At 42.7% G+C, this 26,621-nt stretch overlaps 1 protein-coding gene across 3 annotated transcripts in view; it reads right to left on the bottom strand.

Moving 5' to 3' along the window:
- cntln (centlein, centrosomal protein) overlaps positions 1-26,621 on the bottom strand; it is a 91,120-nt gene that overhangs the window by 17,837 nt on the left and 46,662 nt on the right. For 2 of the 3 annotated variants that reach the window (XM_028595351.1, XM_028595359.1), the window contains exons 15-25: positions 24,698-24,795; positions 22,873-23,402; positions 19,939-20,020; positions 18,181-18,262; positions 17,563-17,831; positions 12,518-12,733; positions 10,792-10,889; positions 7,911-8,037; positions 7,480-7,617; positions 6,165-6,350; positions 604-801 (exon numbers count right to left, since the gene is read on the bottom strand). In XM_028595351.1, the coding sequence (XP_028451152.1) occupies positions 604-801; positions 6,165-6,350; positions 7,480-7,617; positions 7,911-8,037; positions 10,792-10,889; positions 12,518-12,733; positions 17,563-17,831; positions 18,181-18,262; positions 19,939-20,020; positions 22,873-23,402; positions 24,698-24,795 (2,024 nt within the window). The other variant, XM_028595367.1, reaches the window with a different exon arrangement.

Here is a 26,621-nt window from a genome sequence, read left to right as displayed (position 1 = left end):
TCTTGTATCAAGTTGACAGGTGCTGCAGATGTTGACAGGTTTTTGATCTTGTTGAGAGTAAGAACACCAGCTTTAAACATGAAGTCACATCCTTCTCTATTGGACTGCAACTTCCCAACTTATTAGTGACATACCTTGGTGTTTGGTTCACCTTTACTTGGTGTTCAACCTTGCTTACCTGCCAGAATCTATCTACCCATTAATAAGAGAAGGTCAGACAGAAGCAGAGATTTCCAGCAAGGCTAGATACTGTTAGATAAAGGCAAAATGAATTTAGAACAGAAGAATTATGTTTCTACATATTTCCTCTTCTCTACACCAATGCCAATCTACAGCATCTGTTTCCACAGGATAAGCCCAAGTTACTGTAGCACATCATTTAGTCTCAATTGAAAAGTTGATATTGATGATATAATGTCTTTCCTAGTCCTCTGGTGCAATCACAAAGCAGTACCTGCTGAAAACTTTTAGGATGTTTTTAAATTTGACAGTATAGATAATCTATTATAGGTATGTTTAGTGCTCTGGGCGTAATATCGACTTGATATAGATCCTAAAGTTGGCATTTATATGAAATATTGACCTACTGTCCCCTGGGCTTACCTGATCAGTGTCCATTATGTCCGCGAGATCATTCTCTGACATGTTGAGGATGGAGGCAGCGATGGACTTGGCTTTGATCATAGACTTGGCTGAGAGGCCGCCCTTTGCTGCCACAGCGTTAGACTGCCTCAACCTCCTCCTCTTCATCAACTGCTGCTTGACCTCTTGAACGTCTAAAAGTATTTCACTGGCCAGGGCCTGAAGGGTGAGGAGAATAAGGAATAAAAAAAGAAGAGGATGATGAAATGGATATAGAAAAACAAGAGGGATAGCTCTGCCTGGCAGATGAATAAATGAAATTGATCAAGCATGCGCCAGAGAGGCCTAGTACATTATGGAGGAATATTGAGTTTGACACACTCAGATTTTCTTCGGTTTCGCCTCACGCTCCCTTGTAGGAATGTGGACCTGAGGGTTTGTTGCCCTGTCGATTGAAAGCTGAGGGAACACAGCTTTGATACCAAACGTACCCCAAGTTTTGCTAAAATCTCCACAGACAGAGAATCATGCACCAGGGAGAGAAAGAGAGAGCTACTGAAAAAACGCCATTCATTTATTTATTTGCTTTCTGAATGTCTCACAGTACAACAGGGCAGCATAACACTGTCAATAATTAAGCTATGAGGGGCTGTTTCAAATGTTGCCCGAGTGAATGGGAAGCGAGACGAGGCAGGCCTGGGATGGCACAGTTGTCGGGCACTAAATGGGAGTTTGCTCTAAATACAGAGAGACAATTAAATGTTAAAACTGCCACTGTACACAAGAAAGTCAATAAAGTAAACTCCCCTTTGCTTCATTTTGAGCTTATTGATCGAGGCAATAATCTTCTGTATCATTCCCTTGTAAGCCTGCTGAAAAGCTGACCTTGGAATAGATGGTCAGATGAGGGAAAGATAGAGACAGGAGAACTTGCTGTACACAAAAACAAAATAAAAAAAAACTCTTGGACAGTACACAATATAGCCAAGCAAGAAGTACAGTGTGTGCACACATACAAAAATAAAAGTACAAACATATGAAAACACTCAAGTGCATTACAGTAACAAGGGTAATCACACATGAACAATGTTGAATTGCAGCAAACATCTCAGCTCCTCTCTCTTAATTTCACACAGGTGGACCAGGTGCAGTTTACAAAGCAAGTGGTGGTTCTCGCAGGAGAGTACTGAGTAAGTGGTTTGAGGCTCGCAGCTGGAGTATGTGGAGGGTTGCTATTTGTCTATTAGCAACATCAAATATACACAAGTAGAGCACAGGCATTCAGAAATCCAAAGGAGATAAGTAAGAACACCAACAGGATCACATTATACAAAGCCCATACGGATTAATATAATGATAAAGTGAAGAGAACAAGGGTTAAATACATTTACTCACAGAGCAAACACTGGTTTTTCATCTCACGTCTAATGTATAAACTCTAACACTTTAAAATAAAACAAGAAATGTGTGAATTGTCCTTTGAGTCAGCGAGTCAGATGCTTTTTGACTTCTAAATAACAGAAGTGAGACCAGTTTGATTGAATTGGATTTCAAATCCAGTTTCATAGGTGGCCTACTACGTCCATGTAGGTGTAAAGAAGCAAAATAAGACTGATTAAAGAGGACGAGCAAAAATCATAATAACCATCGTCCACCTCCTAATGAAGGGAGGCAGCTTTAGCTCTTTTTGGTGATCTAAGAGCTGTGTGTTTACCCTTAAGGAATACACAGCTCATTAACTAACAGTCGGAGATCCTATTCTTTTATTTACAGCCTAATAGATATTCACTGTGACTAGTCAAGGGTTACATTCAATTGACCTAAACCCTGCATGTGGAAGAATCTAGAAAGAGATTAAGGGTTGAATTTATCACTCATTCTCAGCCCTGGGAGAGACAAAGGGTGGGAGTGGGGGGGGCGGGTTGGAGGGTCTGTGTGCGTTTGCTAAGAGCTCTTACCCTGGCTAGTACACAATCACAATTGCCAGAGGAGCAATTTAGACAGGACGAGGATTACGGCATAGAGATGGGGATCAAATGAGCAGCAAAAAGATATCCTCTTTAATAACTAGCTACCTCTGAACCTCTTCACACACATGAGGACACAAAGGGCCATTCAAAAACATAAAGAGCAGAGCGGGAGGAAAAAGAAAGGCTTTCATTTTGTTAGATTAGGCAGGCACTGATGTAAAAAAATAAACAACAACTGCGGTTAACTGTTGTTCGAATACCCTATAAACTAGAGTGAGATATTTAATTATGTAAGCACCTTTAACAGAAAGGGTATGTGAAAGGGATCCTATAAGGTAATCACAGGTAATGTGTTGTTACATCATTGTGGTACTTTGTATCTAAGACATACAGCAATTTCAAGTCATAACAAAAATACTCATACATCTTCAGAAAAAAAAAAGATACTACCCAACCTCTGTACAATGCTGTACTTTCCAACAGGGATGACAAGCCAAAATATTCTTTGCAAGATAACTACCTTTAGTGTGTGTGTGTGTTTGTTGTGGAGTAGTCACTACATGCAGGGCCACTGTTTAGCAGTTCAACAGCAGTGCTTACAGCCTGGGGCATGTGCAGGGGCCAAAAGGGTTTGCTGGCACACAATAAAAAAAATCTCCACACAAAAATACACACACACACACACACACACACACACACACACACACACACACACACACACACACACACACACACACACACACACACACACACACACACACACACACACACACACACACACACACACACACACACACACACACACACACACACACACACACACACACACACACACACACACACACACACACACACATACAGGCACAAAGAACAAAACAACAAGCTCATAAAGACAGACACACACACACACACACACACAGACACACACACACACACACACACACAGACACAGACACACACACACACACACACACACACACACACACACACACACACACACACACACACACACACACAGCCCTCCGGTCCTGATCAATACATGACAAGAGTAAATCTCCTCCGGACGTCAGGCAGTCCAATCAAAGGGCTTGGTGTTCTTATAGGGAATCACAGGAGCCAGGGGGAGGGAAACAATGATGTGAATCCTCAACAACAACACAATGGCCCCACCAGCCTTGGGTTATGGGAATGGAGGAGAGGAGTTATACAAGCGTGAACTGTATTTCTATGCATTTCTATACACGTGTGCTTTCACATGTAGTGCAGCCTCTATTTGTAGGTTACGTGTAGATTGCATGCATGTGTGTCTTCTTCACTATGTATAGGCATATGTGTGAAAAAAGAAAGGATGAAGGTTAAGATGTGTAAAAGAAATCAGAGGTTAGGAAAGGGAAACAAAAATAAACATCCTATCAACCTCCAATGCTCTGCTCAGATGCAAGTGAGCCATACAAGGACAAGAATACTTTCAGTAATTTCTGGTTGGTAAGGACAAAAGCAATGTTTAGCTGCCACTAAACTGTGTCCATGATCTGCCACTTGATTTATGTGTGTGTGTGCCATCACTATCTATCTCTGCCAAACCGTTTCCTCCTTTGATAGACAGGTGTCAGCTGAACAGAGTTGATGGACAGACTTTATCAGTCTCTGCCAGACACACAGGCAGACTGACACAGACACACAAACACACCTCAAGGTGATGGATTAGGCCGAGGCAAAGACAATAGTGCCATTTCCCATTGGGCACACATTATTATCACAGTGATGGCCTGTGTCTCCCTATGTATTGGAAGAAAGTGGAAATGCATAATGGCACATAGACATATTGATACAAATCCATCCATCCATCTGCTGACACTTATCCAGTTGCGGTGGCTGCAGGCTAAGCAAGGCAGTGCTGATGTTCTTCTTCCTAGCCACATCCCCAAGCCGGTCCTGGGGGCTGCTGTAGTTTGCCCAAGTCAGGTGGGATGTGTGATCTCGCCAGTGCGTTCTGGGTAGGGCTGGACGAATAAGAACCTCTAACCAATGTAATTTTCCCATGTCAGTTATTTTTTATTTTTTTAAATCCTGTTAATAATAATAATGTACATTCCTCTTAAAAACATACTACCGCGTGTGTAGTCACGTGACTGCTCCGTCTAGTCTGCCTCATGGAAGCAACACAAAGAAGAACACAGAGTCAACTAGGTAACAGGAGCAGCTTGCAGCAAAGAAAAACGTAGTGTCCGTCATTTGATAACATTATGGCATTCAGACGACACAGAAGTAGTAAGTTTAGTCGATAAAAGGTGACTGTGAGCCGGTTACCAATCAAAGTGAGGTCCTGGTCGTTTCTGCGGCCGTTGCGCTTAAGTTTAGTTGACAAAACGTGACAATCATGCGGTGACGACAGTTACGTTTAGACAACAAAACGGTGTTATTTATTTTCTACATTTTTTTTTAGAAACTTGCTTTCTTACTTTTAATAACAAAAAGAAAACACGTCTTTATTTCAAGTAATGTGTGCTGTGATTTAAGTTATTCAATAAATAACCATAAATAGTGCATCTGTGGGTTTCCTTGGATTATTTAAAATTCGCAAAGATAAGATATGCACGCTTTCATTAGAAAAAAAAAATCCTACCTTTAATAGTTGAGTATATTTAAAGTACAACAAGAAAATCGCTCAGTAATCGTAATCGAGGTAAAATGTTCAATTCATCGTGATTTAGATATTGTCCAGCCCTAGTTCTGGGTTTCCTCCCAGTTGGACATTCCCAGAATACGTCCATAGGGAAGCATCCAGCTGACGTGTCATGATCAGATGCCTGAACCACTTCAAGTGCTTCCTTTCAGTGCAGAGGAGCAACGGTTCTATTCTGGGCTCCTTCTGGATATACAGCTTGTAATCAAATGAGCTGCTCTTATTCTTTTGATCACTACCTAGACCTCATAGGCCTGAAATGTCGATTAACAGGTAAATTGAGAGCTTTGTCTTGAGGTTAAGTACCCTCTACACCCCAACAGTCTGGTACAACTCTTGCGTGATTGGCGACACCACACCAGTTCACTTGATGATTTCACTTTTCATCTAGAGGTAATTTAGAGTGGATTGTCCACAAATTGCAGGGTTGGCGGTTTAATTAGATGTCAAAGCCTCCTTGAGCAACATCCTGAACCCCAAGTTCTGGCGAGTGCTGAGAGCTTTGCAAATAATTGTAAAACGATGCATTTATTTCCACTTAAGAACAACCCTGAGATACTTAACTTCTTCACTAGGGGCAGCAACTCGCTCCCAGCTGTATTTACTTATTCTCTGGGGAACATGGCAAGACATTGGCACTCCACTGGGGACTTGTGGGTATTTCCACAACCACCTTGGCAACTCTGGAAAAGGACAGTCCAGACCCTAGAGTGGGTGCTGTGCATAGAGGTGATCTAGTTGGTACAGCATCACCAGGAAGGTGACATTCTGTTTGCCATCAACCTTTATTTTATTTACAGTGGTCAGCATGCCAAGGCCCCCGCCTTTAACTTTTGCCAAATTAACCTGGGGGGTGGTACACTCAGAATCATTACAATTCACAGGTGAAAAACCTGCAGGCACACACGCCACAGTTAGTACAGTACCTTGATGAAAGAATGAAGCTGCTCCAGCTGGGAGTAGGCTTGACCTAGCTGTCTCTGAAGCCTGTCCAATGCATGGGAACTCTGCTGGGTCAACCCCTCCATTTGCTCAGTGGCTGTCTGTTCCAGTGCAGCCAAAGCCTGCTCACTGGCTCCCACACGAGCCTGCAAGGCATGCATGCGCTGCTCCTGTAAAGAAAAATAGCAGGCAGAACTAGTCAGCTGAAGACAAACAATCTTTAGAAAGCTGAGATTCTGCATAGGCCTGTGTGACATTTGCAGCAGTTGTAGTAACTGTAGAATTTAATTTCTTTTTTTTTCTTCACTTTGCCGACTCTAGTGGTAGTGTTTAATCTAGGGACACTGATAATAAATGGACTGAAAACAACACTTAGGCTGCATCAATTTTTAACAGGATTGTTTCATTTTTACCATCAGAATAATTTTAAAGATGCTATTATCACAAATAAATATTCCTAACATACAACTGCCTATGAAAATATTTACCCTACCCTAAACTTAATTTTGTATTTAAAAAAACAAACTACTGTTTTCATTATTTACAACTTGGAATTAGTTTTGCACCTTTTTATACTATTTTTATATATTTATACATTTGAGTCTTTTTCTGTTGATCAGTGTCAAAAATACGTATTTGTAACAATCTGTGATTAAAGCTTTAGTGCATAACTTTTTGATATTAATGAACGTCCGTTACAAATGAGTTGATACAAAGCTAATTAAGACTCCATACAACTCTGTCTTTATTTCTCGTATGGCTATGTTCAGAAGATTGTGTCCTCCGGTGACTTTCCCGCGCAGAAACTCGAGTGAAGATAATGACCTCTTCTGAAGAGTCCATCATGTTTTTTTAGTCCTCCTGTCCTCCTTGACTACTAGCAACTGCATGGAGGAGGGGTGGGGGTGCGTGCACGATCACGGAAGGCTGTATCATGTGGATGCGCCGACAGTGTTGTTGTCATTACTTATAATTCCTCATGGGGGAGACAAACTATGCACTATAGCTTTAAAAGTTGTACAACAACCATTACAAAGTCCAAGGGGGTGAAACTGTACAGCTGGGGTGTAAAGATGAATGGATAGAAGTTACTTTTCCTCACTCCTGAAACCGCTCTCTTTCTTTCTTTCTACTAATTACATACTGTTGTGATCTGATTTGCAGGGATGTAAATCACAAGGTTTATCACAATGCGATATTATATAGATTTTTTGCACAATACAATATTTGCTGATATTACAAAAGTCTTCCACAATACAATTTTGATTCTATTTAATTCAGGGGCCTGCGATTTCCTACCTTTTTTTCCAGGTCCTCCTTCAGTTTTTTACAGGAGGCCTCATACTTGCTTTTCTCTGTGGTTGCAACATTCAGTCTCCTCTTTAGAGAATCAACAAAGGCCTTCCTGTTGGTGGCCTCCTCTGATAAAGTCTTCACCTGTAGAGATGAGTTGGAACAAAAGGGAAACAGGAAGGTAAAAAAGCTGAACAATTGGGTGGGGGCACTGCAGTTCTATTGTGATGAAGGCACAATGAAGTAAACATCTATTCTATAAGTTAACAGTAAATACAATCATTATGTTCCTTTTTAGTCACCCAGGAGACAAAATATCTGGGATATGAGAAATGCTGAGCACTGCGATACCTCATTTTATTTGAAAATTCTACCAAGGCGCATCAAACTAATTGGATGACATGATGATGGTGTCAGCTGTGGTGTACTTGGTGTACCTTCTTCTCCAGCTCCTCCACCTGTCCACAGTAACTTTTCTCCATCTCCTGCAGGAACTTCAGTCTTGTCTTCAAGTCCTCCACCAGCTGCCTTTTCATGCTCACATCTCGCTCTGTGTGGCTCACCCTGGAAACGCACAAAAAAAACACAAATATGGTATGAAGTACAAATGAGTGTGAATTCTACACAGATATTCATATTCATGCATGGGCACACACTCACACACTGTTTCTACATAGCAGAACAAACACACACACAAAGCTGGCAGGCACAGTGTCCCCATGCAGTACATCAGGCATGACAGCTCATTATGACAACTAAATACACTGGCATGCTGTTTGGGTAAGTGGAGGGGGGTGAAATAAGGATGCATATATAATTCTAACTGGCACATATTAGAACAAGTGCTCTAGTGGGGAATGGCACACTAAGTGTGACTGGGGAGTCCTTTTTGACAAACGGCATTTCGAATCAGCAGTGACACTACGTGAAAGGCTGTAATCAAGTTTTTAAATGTTTATTATTTTCAGCTCAGCATTACACAAGTCACATAAAAAACATGTCAGCAGGGGAACTTGGCTTTGGAAAGACTGATTATGAAGGGAATACGCTCTAAAAAATATTGTTTGTTTGTGTGCTGTACTGAGCTGATAATACTTCCCTAAAGAGAGGCAAGGTCTCTGTATTGTAGGCTATTCATGTCTTAACTGTTGCAAACATGCACCCCGTCACTTCCTATTTCAATAACCTGCCGTAATGACATGCTTAATATTCCAGCATTCTGCACAGACATATTATAGGAAGGCCTTGTTTTAAATGGGCTCAGTATGTTAGTATGTTTTATTCTGTTTTTATAAAAGGCAAATATACAGTAAGGCATTTTCATGGTTGTCTATACCTTGGGGAATTAGAACAAATAGAATAAAGATCATACGGATGCAGTTAATTAAAAAGGTTTTGACCGCTTTTTTTTATTATTATTTCAAAGATGTAGTGGTTCTTATAGCTCCCACATGCATCATGGCTCGTGTGTTTTGAATAAACAGATGACGAAACGCGAGAGCAAATGCTTTCGTGTAAGTAAATGTCCCTGTCTCCCTAGGTGGATGAATGCCTGAGGGCAGACTGGCTAAATAAATGTGAGCTTGTCCTATTGGAGTGACATTAAATTAAATGAGAGAGGAGTCTAGCCTGGGGTCTTTGGGGGGGGAAGTAGCGCTGGCTGGTTACCCCATGGATTTGGCCATTAATGAGAAAACCCATATTGAACCTTTCAGATGACTGTCTGGTGTTGACTTAAAGACGGAGAGCAGCAATAAGAGCCGCAGCGAGCTCCCTCTGCCCCAATGCTAATGGCAATTAGATCGACAACATTTATTTTAGATGTTCTCTCCTTCTGCACCCCAAAAAGAATAGAGGATAAAAAAGAATGAAGGATATCTGGTGCTTCTGTCGGAGCGTGTGATCTCTATTTATGAGTGTTAGTGGAAAGAGAGAAAGAGAGCCTCAAACTATATCCCAATCACTCACACGTTTGTTCCCTTTGTTCTGCGCTTGTTTGCAATATTGTTCATCAAACATGCGTGTACTGTAATGATAACAGTCAGTGGTCTGAAGTGTGTGTGCGTAAGAGAGAGCGAGAGCGCACATTTCTGTGTATGTTGTTAAGAATGAAGCGCGGGTGGACGTTTCATGTGGCTGATAGACAACAGGGCTAAAGATGAAAGAAGCAGCTTCATAAATAAGGCAGGGCCATAGTGCCGGATATTGACTGAGGACATGCCGGTATACTTTGAAATTCATTTCTTTTTTCCCCCCATCTCTTCTTTAAGGCGAAGCAGCCTTGCTCCCTGTGTGTGTGCTGAGATGTATATTTCAGAGACGTCTAGACATGTCTTTCATTCTGAGAAGGGGTCCCTCCATGGAGGCAAACGGAGAAGTAGGCAAGAAGAGACGGCGAGTTACATTGGTGTGTGCGTGAGTGAGTGTGCGACAAGAGCCAGAGGAGAGGCTGAGGCTGTCGTGGAAACTCAGCTAAGGGATGTTCACTCTGTCTGGCTGTGATCCGCTGCGCTTTGGTCACACACAAACACATAGCCGCTGTGATTGTACACATGCCCTGGATGCATTATTGAGAAAGGCAGGCAGAGGACACAGCATACGAGACAAAGAGAACGAGAGGGAAGAAAGCAAAGTTGTTCTTTGTACCTTTCTCTCAGTTCAAAAATGAGATCCTAATGCAGAATGATGATATACGTCTTTCACAACGCTGTTCAAATCTCGACAGTTTCTCTGAGTGAATTGTTTATAGGTATACATTCTGACTATGTAATGCAGCGAGTGCTACAGTAGGTGAACCATGTAACTCATTAGGACTTGTGGCCCACAGGCCAGAGTGATGCTGTGTGGGTTTTAGTGTCATGGGCCAAAATGGTCTCTTCTGCGGCACACAAACAATCAATACGCTGCTTTGATCAGCACTCCGCATCAGCTACCCACATAAGCAACACCACTCTACAGGACACACAAGACACCCACATGCAAACATGTGCATACACACTAATTCCATCAGTCATTTTTATTCAGTTGCTGATGAGAACATGCATAATTTCACAAATGATACACGCAGAGGAGTAGCATGCCTAAGTGGAGAGCAGCAGACAGAGTGCTACCACATGGTGGAATCAAACACTACAGATAGGAGCTGCAGAGAATGTGCAAACATGCAGACATAGACAAGGGGAGACAGAGAGACAAAGACAGAGAGAAGGCTGTGGAAAGAAAAAAAGGAAAACTAAGAGCTGTACTGCACAGCAACTGTAAGAAAAAAACACAAAGAGAATGAACTAATACTAATGAAGAAAAAGGTGTGAAACTAACTTGTCCTGCAGCTGGCGGAGCTTGTCCTCCTTCTCCTGGAGTTGGCCTCGCAGGGCTTTATTAGCTGCCACCTGCCTTGTGACCTCCGCACTTGCACTCTAGGGGGAAGGCACACGGTGTGTGTGTTTGTTAATGTGTTTGAGTGCGTGTGATAGGGGGTGGGGGAGGTTTTCACGACACGGCTGATGACAGGTCAGGCACAGCATGCCTCCTCATTATAGTTACAGCAGGAGGGTGGAAGGTGCTAAAAGAAGTTAAAAGGAAAGCAGTATTTTAGCAGTAAGTGGATGAAATAAGGGGAGTAATAGTAAAAATAACAATGTATAGACCTATACTACACAATATATTTAATGGAGACTATATATATATATATATATATATATCTATATATCTATATATATCTATATCTATATATATATATAAACTGATTAATAGGTTGACCAACATCTGTTGGTCAACCTATAAAATAGAAAGATCCAGCAGCCAACATTTAGTTAATATTATTAAAATGACCGGCTTTCATATCTTGTTGTTTTTATCTCTTATATATCTGCCATGTGACATATTAAGACATACTGTATGGCTCATGACAACAGCTTGACTTCTGATCATTCGACTGATGGATATTTGAATGTGCATGTTCACTTTGGTTTAAAGGGCCCTGTATCTCTTGTGGGAACTGTACCAGTACAAGCTTTTGACAATGCGCTCACCCCCACAGAGCATCCCTCGCCTCTCCCTTTTGCTGTCACCTGACATGACTTCCTCGGCTGTGTGTAACGACAGCAGCAATCTGCTCGGTGACACTGATGAGCTGGCTGTGGAGAGGGTGATAATACTGTGGTACCACTCACACCTCATTCCCTATGATGTAGGGCACGTCTCTACTGTTATTCCCTATTTCTCATCTTTCTGACAGGTACTCCGTAATAAGATCAAATGATAAGAAATGCTAATTCATGTCGAAATCACATGCAATTTCAGGTGATGTGGAGTGAAAATTGAAAGGCTCAAGAATTTGATGATTTTTTTATGATGATTTTTTTTAATATGCATTTAAAAGTAAAACCTTGACAGCTTTTTTTAGAGTTTCTAAACTCCTCAAGGACAGCAGGCTGTTTAAACCAGGGGTTAAAGTGACTCAGAAATATTGGTGTTGATTTAATGATAAATACCAGGCAAATTTTTGTTCTAACTGAAAAACATAAATCCATGTGCATTCCAACCCCGTAAGACTGATACTGCATAATAGGTAGTGGAAGAGGCAACAAAAAGAACATTTATAAACTATATTTTCTTACTTTTGTCTGTAAACTTGCCTGTACAGACCAAAATGAACGTAGGATTTTTTGACAAATATTTTCTTTGAGCAAAACAGTACTAATACTTACACACACACACACACACACACACACACACACACACACACACACACACACACACACACACACACACACACACACACACACACACACACACACACACACACACACACACACACACACACACACACACACACACACACACACACACACACACACACACTTTTCTTGTTATTCATGGTATTATTCAGTCAAGCTACATAGTGCACAAAATTGGAAATGAACACAATCCTTAGTACCATCATCCTATTAAGAGATTTATCTCATAAGGCGTGCACAATTAGACAAAGCATGAGGGTCATTAATTAACCCCAGCGTTCTCCTTGTAATTTATAACCACTAACCTTAAGTCTGGTTTGAAGTTGTTTGACATCAGTCTCCAGGGCCTGGGGGGACGGATTATCCGGGGCAGGCATGATCCTGCACTGGCAGGAGCACTGTGCGTTTACTGGTGCTGGTGGTACAGTTTGCTGGGGTAATGTGATCTGCCTCCACTGCTCCAGCTCCATCTCCAGAACCTTTTTCTGCTGCTCCTTTCCAGCCAGGTCAGAGGTCAGCTTCTGCCCACCGACAGACAAAAATTGGTGGTCTAGGCTACTGCTAATGATACTTTAACCAAAAACAAAAGTTTTGTCAACTGTTATTAAACCAGGAAAACCTACATTTTTGTTACAGGATGTCGAGAGTTACAGTAAAAAGTAATGGGAGACGTGATATACTTCTTGTTAATTGACGTTCACTTAATAAAAAACTTTGAGTCAAACCAAATCCTAGCTTTCTCACCTTTTACAATAAAAAAAAATATATTACTATTACAAGTCTTAATTTTAAATTCACATTACATGAATATGATAGACGCAGAAACAAAGTAAACACAATATGTTGGAAATACTGTATGCCTTAGCCACAGGAGAGCTACAGGCTCTGCTTCAATATCTAGTCTGTGATAAAGCTCCTTTTTTATGCTAATTAGGAGACAGATGATGCTGTTGCCTGGTCAATAGGGCCTAATTCTCACTGTGATTGGCATGCATAATAAAGCCATCCTGCAGAATCAGAGAGTACTTTGGGACAGAGGGAGTTCAGCATTTGGTTAGTGGTTGGGTTTAGAGTGATGAACGATAATGGCACTAGATGATCATGTAAAATGTACAGAGTATCAATGATTCTAAACATAAGCATCTGAGGTGAACACTTTTAACCACGTGTGCGGCAGAGCTAAAAAAAAAATCTCTTTGCCTGCTCATTTAGAAAATACGGGGCAGAAACACGTCTCTGTAAGCTTGGTTCAATACTGCCACAATTAGCTGACCTGCTATAATTTCAACATCAAGAATGCTTAATGGCACAAATAGGAGACATGATACATGAAGATGTGTGCTGCACACATGGGGTAAATGCTGGAACACACACAGAGACACACGCACACACCCAAGTGAAACCGCAGATTCCCAGGGGTTTGCTTTCTGCTCTGCATACATGGAGGTTATTGATATCTGGTTGCTGGCTGACACCTTTTAATAGAATCCCTCTTGTTTTAGGTTTCCTTTGCTCTGTTGAAGACGCACATGCCATATCCCATATCATACAAATTTGAAAAATAGTCTGAAGCTTTTTAAATTCAGTCAGTTGTGTCTGTTGCACTCCCTAATCCTATGATAATCCCAGCCTCTTACATGTTAGAGGAGGGTAGGACACTCCACACGCAAAGAGATAAGGCTAGTAAATTCACGAGGCAATGTCACAGTACACTGCAAAGTGAAGTAAACGGGGAAGTAATGACTGAGCGAGGTAGATAATCCAAGCAACCAAATGATCCTGTATTTGGATGATACGCATGACTAGCACATTTTGTCAAAAGCTAGACTTGCTTGATATAGGAGGGCATGCTTCACCTGTCACCTGCGTTTTCTAAGCTTCTTATGTCACCTTAAGGGATAATTCCGGTTTATTTCAACTTGAGTCTTATTTTCGTAGTTTTTGGCCATTATCTATTTCAGTAATAATAACATTTAGATCTAAGCAATAGTTGCCATATGCCTAGATCTAGAAGTTAATTGTTGAGATCTAGGAATGCGGCAACATTACGAAATGTCAGACAGGGCAAGAAACACGGCTGGTCCGACAAACCTCCAGGTTAGACACACTTATTTGACATCTATCACAGTTCACTCTGTTTCAACTTTGACCTACAGTATTTGACGTAGTTGTGAGGACACAAAAGTTTACCTGTGCAATGAGGGATCAATACTGACATTGCGGGGACACTCACTTTTGCTTTTACCTCCAAATAAAGTGGTTTAGACAATGTACCAATGATACTGCCATGTACCCAATTCTCAGCAGTCAGCAATGTCTTCATTACCGACCCAAGTTGTAATATAGGAAACATCCTTTAAAATCTTTATGTTGTGAAGAAGGGGAGGCATCCACAAGTGTTTGCAGTGCAGGTCTGAGAGTTAGGCTTAGATTCTGTTGCTGATATAGACATCTGTCAGCGCTGTGGTGCTGGTGACTGAGTGATGAAAGTGTCCCCGTGCTGTTGAACACATGTTCCCCTAAAGGCGGTTTTATACTTCTGTGTAAAATCTACGCCGTTGCTACGCACGTAGATACGTGAAGACACAAACCTACGCCGGACCCTACGTCGTAGCCTGACATGCACCTCTCAAAAAATGTAACTACACGCCGCAGCGACCGTGGCTTGTTAGCATTGCTTCCCCCCCCCCGACTCATTTCCTGGTTCTCCTTCTCCATAAACAACATGAAATCAGGGTTAACTCTTCCTGCTAAAGATTTCCCACCGTGGTCAGAAAACACAGGGGAGACACTTTGTTTCTCTCACAGTGGGCTAGATTTATCAAGCCGTTTGCGCCTGTTTCCAGGCGCTAATTGGTCGCAAAGACGGAAGTAACCGATGAGGGCTATTTACAAACAGGGCGCACTTGGGTAAAATCGCAGATTGTCTGCCACATGAGCGAGAAGAGACAAGTTGCGCTTTCGATATGCGTTCATGGGAGGGTCGTGGGGAAAGTGGGAGTTCCACCCAAAAAGGTGGGAGGATAAGCGCAAAGTGCGCCTAATTATATATTCCGTGGTATTTACAAAGACTGTCAGTAAGAGCGCGCCTCTATTCTGCGGGGGAAATTCTCCGCCTCTTAAAAGCAGGTCTAAACCAGCCGCAATCCAGTTTCCTCGTAGACCTTTATGCCGCTGGTGAAATGGCAACAGTAATTTGAGCAAGACAAAGACATAGGCGAGGCTGAAAATGTTTTTAACATAAGAATCACACTTTGTCAGTGAACACAACATCATTTAGCGTTACAGATCAAGCAGCCATGCAATATTACAGTTACTGAAAGAATTCAAAGATGAAATTGAATCTCCCACTCAGCGTTCACATTCCATTCCAGCAGTTGTTAAACTCCTCGCTACATTACAAATATTGGCATCAGGATCATTTCAAACAGTCATAGCATCAGCAGTGGGAATATCGCAGTCTGCACTCAGCCATATCATAGCACAAGTACCGCTTCGCTACAGCGCAATTTACGGTATAGTGGGCGGAGAAAGACGCTGATTGCCTGATGGGTGTCAGCATTGGAAGCATAGCGTGCGCTATTACTGAACTCGCATAAACAGACGCAGCGCAAACTGCGCTAGTGTTAGTAAATTAGGCCCTATGACTCTAGAGTTGCTACTCGCTCTGAAGCTAATCACCGTCACTGTCTCTCTCTACCTCGCTCTACTACACACGCACACATACACACACACACACATGCCGGCTCGACGCACAGACCGGTGCACAAGTATAAACATCAGACCACTTACATAGGCTACGGCGAAAGCTCTGCGTGGAGCCTCCGCAGAACCATAAAACAGCCTTTAGGCTAGGACATGGAGACCATCACAAATCTCAACTCAAGATCTATTTCTCTCTCATGTTACAGATTGGAGAGCAGCAACAATGTTGTTTAAATAGCAGCTATCAAATGCAGTTATTAAAAACTCAAAATCCAAACTCCAATAAAAAAGGAGCACATGGGAAAGCAAGTAAGAAAGAAAGGAATAAGGAAATAACTCCTAATGATGGAAGGAGGCAAGGAAGGAAGCAATAAGGAAAGGACGGAATGGCTGAAGGATCAGGGAGACACAGCAACACAAACAAGTTTCTGAGAAACTGCCATGCTACTTCTCACATGATGGCCCCTGTGGAGGCTGTCCTAAGCCAATTACAAGCTGAGAGTTTTAGTTGGAGAGTTGGCAAGGACCGGCTGGAACAAGCCCAAAGTCCATCACCTCTTGCCCTTTCCAGAGAGGGCAACAAGACAAGGCTTTGGCCAGTCAGTCGGCTCCAACTTTCTCCGGTGTAGTGGCATTAATACTGCAGGAGGAGAGAGGAAACAAACAGGAAGACAACAATTCCCTCTCTGTCCACTCATTCACGCAACAGTGTGTGTTTGTGTATGTGTGTGCGTACACATGTGCCTTTACTGCTGTGTCTGAGTCTGAGGTCTCGTTGGGCCTTAGCAATCAGATGCCTGGGTGGGAGCACAGGGGCCACTTCCTAGGGAGCAACACCATGAGGGCTAGCTAGACTCTGACCTTTGTGAACAAGTCCAATATACTGCATCTGTGCTATTCTACTCAGTAAATATACAGACACATGCACCTAATCAGGCGTCCAGTGGACCCTCGCTGGCTGCTGCTATCTCTGAATTCACCAAAAGAAGTCTCCTGCCTGTCCGATTAACGACCGTATCTGTCGAGGTGTTGGTGTGTGTGTATTGGGGTGCGCAAGGAGGCCCTGGCAGGAAAGGTACTGTTTAGGGCCAAAGTGCTTGGTGTTTTATTTAAAGGCTGTGCCAAGTCTAAGAGTTTCCTACCTGGAGGCAGGTACTAAATAACTAAATGAGTGTGTGGCAGTGAAAAAAAGTCCCCTTGTGTGTGTCTGAGCACACAGGTGCAGTTTTGGAGAAATGTAATTGCTAGTGACACAGATTGTTGTGGGGAACTGGCTTGTTGAAACATTCAGCGAGACGAGACAACAGCAGAGTCAGAGAGAAAGAGAGAGAGAGAGAGAGAGAGAGGGAGAGAGAGAGAGAGAGAGAGAGAGAGAGAGAGAGAGAGAGAGAGAGAGAGAGAGAGAGAGAGAGATTCTCCTCCTCACTTCTGCTCCGTGGTGCTGACCTCCACAGGCGAGGGTAGGCCTGTCAGCCACACTTATTAAGCATGATAAGGGCAAAGGACCTGCTACTGCTGCACTCTCAGCCCCCAGCAAATACAAAAGAACCACAAAAAGAAAGACAAAGACAGACAAATAAGAAACTTCCCAACACTTATAACTGGCTTTCCCTTTTACTAATTTCCCTGTTTTTTCCCAAGTTACCTGTGTGAGCTGCTTGCTGCTGCAGAGTTTCTCAGTGAGGGAGTTGAGCTGTGCCGTTATCTTCTCATTGGCCCTTTGCAGCTCTCTGGCTGAAAGCACAGCATCTTTCCTGGCACTTCGCAGTATGTCAATGTGACGCTGTAGGGACTCGATGCGCTGCTGCAGAGAAGAGGAGGAGCAGTGCTGGGTCTTCATTAGCATCCTCTTTCTCCTCCACCTCCTTTTCTCTCCTCTCGTCCCTCGGTCCCAGGGCTCATGCTGTTCATCGTCTAACAGGAGGAAGTACACACCGGCACCTCAGAGTTGACAAGTGCACCGAACAAATCCCTATTTAGAAGCTACTGGTGGGAGTTAACAGGCTTATGTAAAAGTGTCTTTGTGTATGCACAAGTGAAAACTGTGATATATTTAACAACTTGAATGATTAACATTTTCCATTTATAACCAATTCAGGTTCTGAACCCCCGCAAATAATAAAAAACAAAGCTTGTAAACTTCTTAAATATTTGTTTCCGATCGACAGCATGTAAATACATTGAGTGTTCTTCCTGCTGCAATTTATAGTCGATTAGATTTGTGTAGTTCTGCATGGGTGCGAAAAAGGAAAACTTATGTTACCTTGGGCCAGAACATGGGGTTGTTTTCTGTTGGATTTTGTTGCCGGTGCCGCTGTGTTTGAGATCCGTGAACACCTGTAGGACTGAGAGAACAGAAAAGTCAGAGACAGAGATGAAACGCAGCTGTTAAATGTAACACAACCGGTTGACATGTTGTGCTTCCTGAGACGCAGCTCATAATGACACCATGATCACAGGGTGTGCTCAGTTTAACGCGACAAGACAAATCACCCAGTGCTTTAATAATTCACCTGAGCGTGTTCAACTGACTTCAACGTGAACGCTTCTCGGCACGGATATTACCTCTGACAGATGCTTGCAAATGCTGTCTTTGTTCAATCACTGTCTGAAAGCCCTGATTCACTCTTACAGTATGACGTGTGTGTGTGTGTGTGTGTAGTCATTTGCACTCATAAGTGTGCACGTGCGTGTGTATGTGTGACACCTCCCAACTGCACCATCGTTTGTAGTAGTGACATCAAAGAAGGTAATCCCCCACCCCTCCGTCTCTGCCTGTTTCCTTTGTATATGGGGTCAGGTAGGATTTGATCAGTGCCAGGTTTGATCACACAGTGCCTTGCAGAGGGGAGGGAGGGGGGTGAACCCTTTGGTCTGTGACATAGTACGTCGTGAGGGGCCAGGGCTGTCACAGCGATGAGCCCTGGAGGAGCTGATGTGCACATTTAGCGGATCAGGAGCGGGGAAACTTAAGGGGATCTAAGACTAAGAGTAAGGGTCCTGACAGCTCCCTGGCTACATGTACAACAACAACCCTCTCTTCGTCTCCACCTTCTACCTAGCTCCCCTCCTCTTGAAACGAGAGGGAGACAATATCTTTAAAGGTCCCCCTCTTTCCTCTCTCTTCTTGACAGACATATCTCTCTGGGGTTCGGAGCTGGGGTTTGGAGCTGCCATGTCTTGCTGTGAAGTGGTTTGATATAGACAAGAGCAAGGGTCCAGGCCTATTGATTTTAATGGTGTGGAGAGGAGAGGGAAAAGAAGCAGCACTGACAATGGCACAGGCAAAACCCTGTAAATGCAGGAGCAAAGGGAGCAGAGATTACAGGAAACTCATAATTATCCATATGCTGACTAATCACATACACCTCAATAATTGTATTACCTTTACGGTAAAAATGAGCACACTGAGGACATTTTTTAGTAAAGAGTACATTACTTAAATTACTATACAAGGCACATTGTTTCAATGTTACTGTGATGGCAATTAGTCCTAACTAGTTCTATGACTATGGTAATGTTGCTGTAAATAACTGCACATAGGAATCTTCTGACTTACATTAAACAAAATTTTGCTTGCAATTATGTTTGGTGAGGTACCTCCATAGCTTTTTTCTTGATAAATAAGCAACAATTTACTCTGAATATGCTGAATATCAAATCTTACATTTCTTTCATTAAAATTTTAGGATCAAGAAGTACAATGTTTATACTGTGCTGATACAGCGTATGGTTTAATAACCAGTGAGTGCTAGTTTGGAATCAAAGTTTTAAGCATTCAGAAATACTTTTGACGATGGTCTTACACCGCTAGAATAATTGCACGATTAAAACAATCCTGAAACAACTCGAACAAAACCTGTACCTGCTCTCAAACTATTTGGATGTTACCCCTGCAGAAGTAGTCTGCAAGGGAACATATACACTAGTCCAAGGTTAACATCTGGCTGTAGACGTGTAATCCTTTTTTTAAAAATTTTTTTTTAATGTAAAACTAAATTAAGGAAGAGCACAGACCAACCTTTCTGTTAACCTGTTTTCTGTAAGGCGTTGTCCTTGAGGTCACACTGTTGAGACTGTCCACGTACTCCTGACCACTGTCACTGTAGAGAAAAGTGAGAGGGGTTATTACAGGCCAGAAGTTGAACCCGCAACCCTGTCTCTGAAAGTACCACCACAGGACAAAAATCCAATTTACCTTTTATGGTTGATTTAGTTGACATCAAGCAAAAATATGTGCATTTGCACCCCCCGCCTTCCAACAGAAAATCAATGTCCCATCCAATTTCTGAGCTGGAAGTGTAAATGTGGGTGTAAATTAAGTGAAAAGCTGCAGTGTCTGGTGCTGATGGTGAATGCATCAACATGTATGAGAGCGGCTGTGGCCTTCATTAGCTCTCTGTGTGTGACAGACGTGTGTGAGAGGCACGGCTGAGCGGAGCCAAGCAAAGTTGCATCTGATAGACACACGGTAAGGGCTTCCTGGGACGGACACACACACACACACACACACACACACACACACACACACACACACACACACACACACACACACACACACACACACACACACACACACACACACACACACACACACACACACACACACACACACACACACACACACACACACACACACACACACACACACACACACACACACACACACACACACACACACACACACACACACACACACACAGGTTTATTGACAGTGACCTTTGACGTGAAGGTGGAAGCCAGTGACATTTACGCTGGCGGGTTTATTAAGGTGGGGCCTGGGAGAAGCAGCGGAGGTAAAAGACCACAGAGACAGGATCTAACTGGAACATGACACTGCTGGGGGCTAGTTAGGGTTAAACCCGGTCTGGACGGGGCACAAGGACTTGCTGAGGATCACTAATCACCACCACTAACACCAAGGTTACATGCATTTGATGAAAAATGCTACCTGCTTCATGCTATGCAGACTGCTAAACAAGTCTGAATTAAATTTACTTACTAAAGTCATCTCACTATTAATTTGAAAGTACTTTTCTACCAATTATGCATTACATGCAGATTCAAATTTTATGTGTGTAAGTGTAATACTACAGTTAGCATGATTCTGATACTGTCTACAGTGAAAATCAAGCCAATCAGACAACAAGAGCCATGGTAACCGCATCCACAGGTCTATCAAAGTTAAGGATGCTATGCTGGCATGTCATGGCGTTACTTCAGTTGAGGCCCAGAGACTTGGAGAATCTATTAGAAGGCACACTGAACACGTTTTGGTGGCAAGTGGTAGCCCAACACCTCACCAAGACACTTTATGTTGGTGTATTCTCTCTCTCTCTCTCTCTATATATATATATATATCCCTAATAAAAGAACAATACAATACGATTCAGAAGGATATTCCTCATGCCCCCCTGCTCTCATTCTGTCCTGCTCTCTAACAAAACTGCTGAGCCGCTCAAAATGGTCAGCTGCCTTTAGCAGCTCAAAACTTGAGAGAGGGAGCCAGAGGCAGCGCTAAAAAAAATGGAGGGGAAAACAAAGACTTGTCAGTAGCCTTAACGAGTTTGAGATCTTTATTTGGCACTATTTAGGCCAAACCTCCTTAGGCAGAGAAACTGTATTTCCGGGAGCGCCTGCTGAAGAAGACCACTGCGAGGAAAGAGACGCAGAAGGCTTTACAGTAACAAATCAGTTGACAGGTGCCTTAAATAAGACAACATCTCAGTTTAGACCCCTTCTTCACAAATCCACTTAGATCCACCTCTCAGGTAAAGCGTATATTAGAAAGCTGCTTATTAGCCACATGGAGAGGCATTAGGAAAACTGGGCACAGCTGCACCCAGTCCCTGTTAAACGGCCTCATGTGGATTGAGATGGGGTGGATTACAGCCTGATGAATTAGTTGGTGAAGAGATGGGGAGTTAGTAGGACTGAGCAAAAGAGAGAGCGGATAGAGAGAGGCATACAGGGAGAGAAAGTGAAGGGAAATAAATATCAGCGATAGCTCTGAGTGTTTGAAATCAAATAATTTCGACCATCACTCAATAAATGTTGGCTCAGTGGCTTTTTTGCATAAAACATACATGAAATAATTACTGTCGATGGTTCTTAATTTAGAGGGTGTTAAACAGCTTGTAGACATCTGGTATTGAGCCGAGTCAGGTCATTCAAAATTTATCTAACTAAATTAAGGTGAGGAGAGGAAAGAGGAGGGTGGGTAAGACGGAAAGGAAGTGAGTTAGTGGGAATGTATGTGTTGGGAGGGGGTTACGGGGGTGGCTGGAGGAAATAAGAGTAGCACACACACATTTGTGAATTGACATGCCACAAGATAACCCACATGACTAGACACAGGGAGGGGTTAGCTTCAATGCATCTATGGTTGTGTGTGTACGGGTGGAGGAGGTGGGGGGGTGGTACATGCAGGGGAATCCTTAGCGCTGTCAAGGGGGGGTTAGTGAATATGCAAAGGACCAGTAAATTAAATCAAACTGCCAAACTGTCAATTTCGGGGTAGCGTGACTAGTGCATGAAAATGGCATCACTGGAAGGTATCGAGGCTTTGGCGGCCCCCTTATCCCTGGGCTTTTCTGGCATTGGTTCAACTTTGTGTGGAGAGGTGGCTAATTTTGCATGCAAATTTCAGTCAATAAGCTCCAAGCAAGGCGTCCCAGGATATTTCCAAGGATCTGACAGTAGTTTCCCCCTCCTCTCTCCTTCTCTCTATCATTCTTGCTTGCATTCTTCTTTTGGCTCCTGAATACCAACTAGACAGAAGATGGAATTCAATCACCCATTTGCTTACGCTTTGCATATGCACGTTGTCCCCTCGATGCTGCGTAGGCCCCCCACAATTCAACCAGCCCACCCGCTCCACTCCTACCACCTAAAAATAATGAGGAGGGAGGCTATGAGAATAAGTGCATCTGTGTGTGTGTGTGTGTATCATTACCTATCTACGCTCATGTCCTCCCACTCGTCTTTAGTGGGACTGGGGCTGCGGCCTTGCCAGCTGATGGCTTGATTGGGGCTGACTGTTCGATGGCTGTGCTGGTGTAGCGGACCTCTGAGGCTAGTTGTTTTGAATTTGACCTTGCAACTAATGTTGCTAGCAGCCCCGCTTGCCCGCACTGGTGCTGCTGCCCGGTTCCTATAGAAGTCCCTAGCTGCTCTGAGGATCCCTAGCTCCTGTCTCATCTTCAGCAACTGATGATGAAGCTTGGTAGCCTCTTTCTGAGAGGCAGCCAGCCGACCTTCTAAAGCCATGATCTCGCTGCGATGCCGCTCCCCCTGGGCCAGGGCCTGGGCTTGGGATGCCTCTTCACGGACAGCTTCCTGGGTTCGCAGATGATCCAGGGAGGCTTGGATTCTGCAGCAGTTGTGGGCCAAGTCTTCCTTGGCCTGAAGTAGCTGCTCTTTCTCTTCCCTCAGCTTCTCTGTCTCCTCCTCCAGGGACACCATCCTTCGCTCCAGCTGTTCAATCTGAAGGAATCAGAAATATGAGGCCTCAGTGGTACAACATAGTTAGTTTTTTTCCCCTTGCATATCTGTAGTTTTTACCATAAATACTCAAACTTCTGAATATGCTGCTTTTGCAATGCTAGTGAACACAACATGCCAAGTCGGAGTTCAGCCTGTTGTTGTTCTACAGCATATGTTATCAGTTAACATTTCTATTAGAAAAGCCAATTCCTGATTTGACCTGTGTGTGGTAGCATGCACACAGTGGTTTCCCTCCCCAGATATTTTCTCAAAAGGTGTATGGGCCAATGCATATATGCTGTATATGGCTGAACCAATGAGGGGAGCAACACCCCCCTCGCCAACCTGGCAAGGCTATGGACATCTGACTGGCACCCCCTTACCCAAATCACCCTCATCAACCAGGAGCACTTAATCTATTTGTTGGATCTTTGGTGGAGACTGTTTAAGAGAACAGGGCATGCCTGCTGGGTTTGTGCCTCCAGGCAATTTTTTCCCTTTTATTTGGTTCTCACTCTGCCTGCTGGTGAAGCCTGGTACCTTTCAAACATAATTAGATGCTATCCCCACTCTTGATGATTCACTGCCATGAAGGCAACATTTAAGGTCAGGGGTTTAAAACGCAAGTGTGCACAAACATGTGCAACCTACTAACAGCTCAGATACAACATCTATGTTAAATTACCTTAGTTTTCTGGGATAAGTTAGTACAGTTTTCTCTACCTCCGCAAAGGAGGTTATGTTTTCGGCTTGGTTTGTCTGTTTGTTGGTTTGTCTGTCAGCAGAGTTTACGGAAAAACTACTGGCCTGATTTTCATAAAACTTGATTGAAGGGTGTAACATTGGCCAAGGAAGAACTCATTAATTGTTTAGAGCGGATCCCAATCACGGGGCAGATACACATATTTCTCACTTTCATTAACATTGCAAGATAGGGAATTTGTGCTGCATTCATGTGGTGTCAGAATAATCGGGAAAATGATTTCCTGACTGGAAAAATTAAAATAACATTGTGAGATAGGGCATGCCTTGGCGAAGGTCTGCGCTCTCTCTCTCTGAGTGCCCTTGTAGTTTGTAGAATGTTTTAAACAGTGAAAAAAAAAACTACTTCCAAGCTGACACTTGACTTGGAAATGACTACATGAACAATTCTCCAAAGAGTTAGAACACTTTTGAATCATTCTTGATAGAGGAGAAAACACATTTTCTGAGAGGCATTGTGTGTAGTCATGGCTCTGTCGGGTTTCTTTTATTGGCAATGACAAAGAACACTTAGTGACGGCATAGTACTGTACCTTTTTAAATGACTGTTCCATTCGCTCCGAAGAAACAGAAAGCTTTTTCGGAGTGCTGCTTTTGACCTGGCGCTCCTTTGGCACTTTGTGAAGCAATTCTGCAAAGGGGAAAAAAGCTCCTTATTGTGACGTGATGTGTCAAACTCGGGCTGCTCAATCAATAGAATGATAATAAAGAGGGTACATTAAATTAACAATTAGCCTTTCTAAGGTCTAATTTCCTTCCTACGGTCCAGTTTCTTTATTCTCTTTATTCTTCTTTTGTCAATCAAATCGGAAAGAATGCAAAATCACTGATGCTGTTTTCAGAGGGACTTCAACATTTTCACATTGCTAAAACCCAACTCCTGTTTCTAAAATCTTATCAAATAGCCCTTTTTCCTCGTGATTAACAGAAAAGTGTTTTATTCAGTAGTCCACACGGAAATAGGAAAATATTGTTCAAAAGCACACACTAGTACATGTAATGTGCAACCTCTCTCTAGGGATCTTAAACAAACGAAGAGAAGTGCTTGAATCCCTCGTGAACACACAGCCCCAGGCTGCACTGCTTTGTAGTCCACTATGTTTCCCCAATGGACAACTAATCTCTGCAGACTAACATGCTGCTTTATTCTGAAAACCTCAGTAGTGGCTTTGGCAAACATATGATTTAGTCTTTATGATAACAACAGAATGCATGCAGGAGTCAAAGTGCATGGGGATTTGATGCTCACATATTCATGTGCGCATACAGTCGACAAGCCTCAGTTTCACTGTTTGACATACAGTATATACCTGCAAAAGTAGCACCATCTCCTCTGCTCACCTAGATGCAAAGGGCAACACAAAATATACAACTTTCTGCCTTTCATTCTCTCCTGTTAAACATTTTTGACAGGACGACCAAAATATATTTTTTTTACAATAAGGCTGGATGATTAAGTATTCAGGACCTTGACTTTTAGGTCAGTTGATCTTTTGGAGATTGAGTTGGATAAAGAGGCCATAGAAGGGAGAGTAATAACGGGTGAGGGTTATGTTGTGAGGAGCTGCTGCTCCCTTGCTTTACATTTGACGCTTTGGCCAGGGAAGTTTGTTACTTTGAATTAGCCTGCTCTTTTGTCTTCCCAGCATGTCACATTCAATCAGACAGAGCACCAAATAGGACAGGAGGGCTGCCTTGTTCGTTGGGTACATAACCAGGTTGGGAGACAATTATCCAGCTCCAGTGCTGGTGGCTTGGGAGTTGGCACCTCAGCACTACCTTGATAAGAAGACGTGGTGACTCCCTAGTCACCCACGGTTTGAGGAGGTCCTGGCACTGCAGCATACATTAACGTCCCTCCCACGTCTCCTCATGGGCTGCAGCACAAAGGCCCTGTTCCTTTCATCTGCTGCCTTTCGTTAGTCTGATGCGTGAGCGTTTCAACCCTCCATACCTTTAATCGGGTCACAGAGGTTCTTCAGGGGAAAATGTTGTGACCACTCACAATGTTTTCTTAATAATGTTGTCAAACAATGTTTGAGTTTTATATTTTAAAAACAGTGATTTCAGCAAAATAATGCACAGTGGGGAAAGTACAGAAGTGCTTTATGTCCTAATTATAATATATTCAATGGATGTGTTTTTATTTTATTTTTATTTTATTTTTATCAGAACAAGGTACATTGAAAATATTCAGTGACAAACATTGTTAAAGGCTTTGATTTTTCAATTTCTTTTAAAAAAATTAATAAAATATATTAAAAAAATAAATAAATAGATAAATAAATATGGATGTGTTTTTTTAGCTTGGTATGGTACTACCAAGAGTGCATTTTTAGAGAGAGAATACCACTTTAACATTAGTGGTATTACAATAAAAACAGCAGTACTGGGGAGCACATTGTGTAAAGCCACTCTCTGCAGATGGTTTTTGTTAAGGTTTTTTTTTTTTTTTAC

This window comes from Perca flavescens, chromosome 2 (genome assembly GCF_004354835.1).
Source record: "Perca flavescens isolate YP-PL-M2 chromosome 2, PFLA_1.0, whole genome shotgun sequence".
NCBI lineage: Eukaryota > Metazoa > Chordata > Actinopteri > Perciformes > Percidae > Perca > Perca flavescens.
Note: the sequence above shows the minus strand (reverse complement) of the source record. Positions and strands in the feature narration are given on the sequence as shown.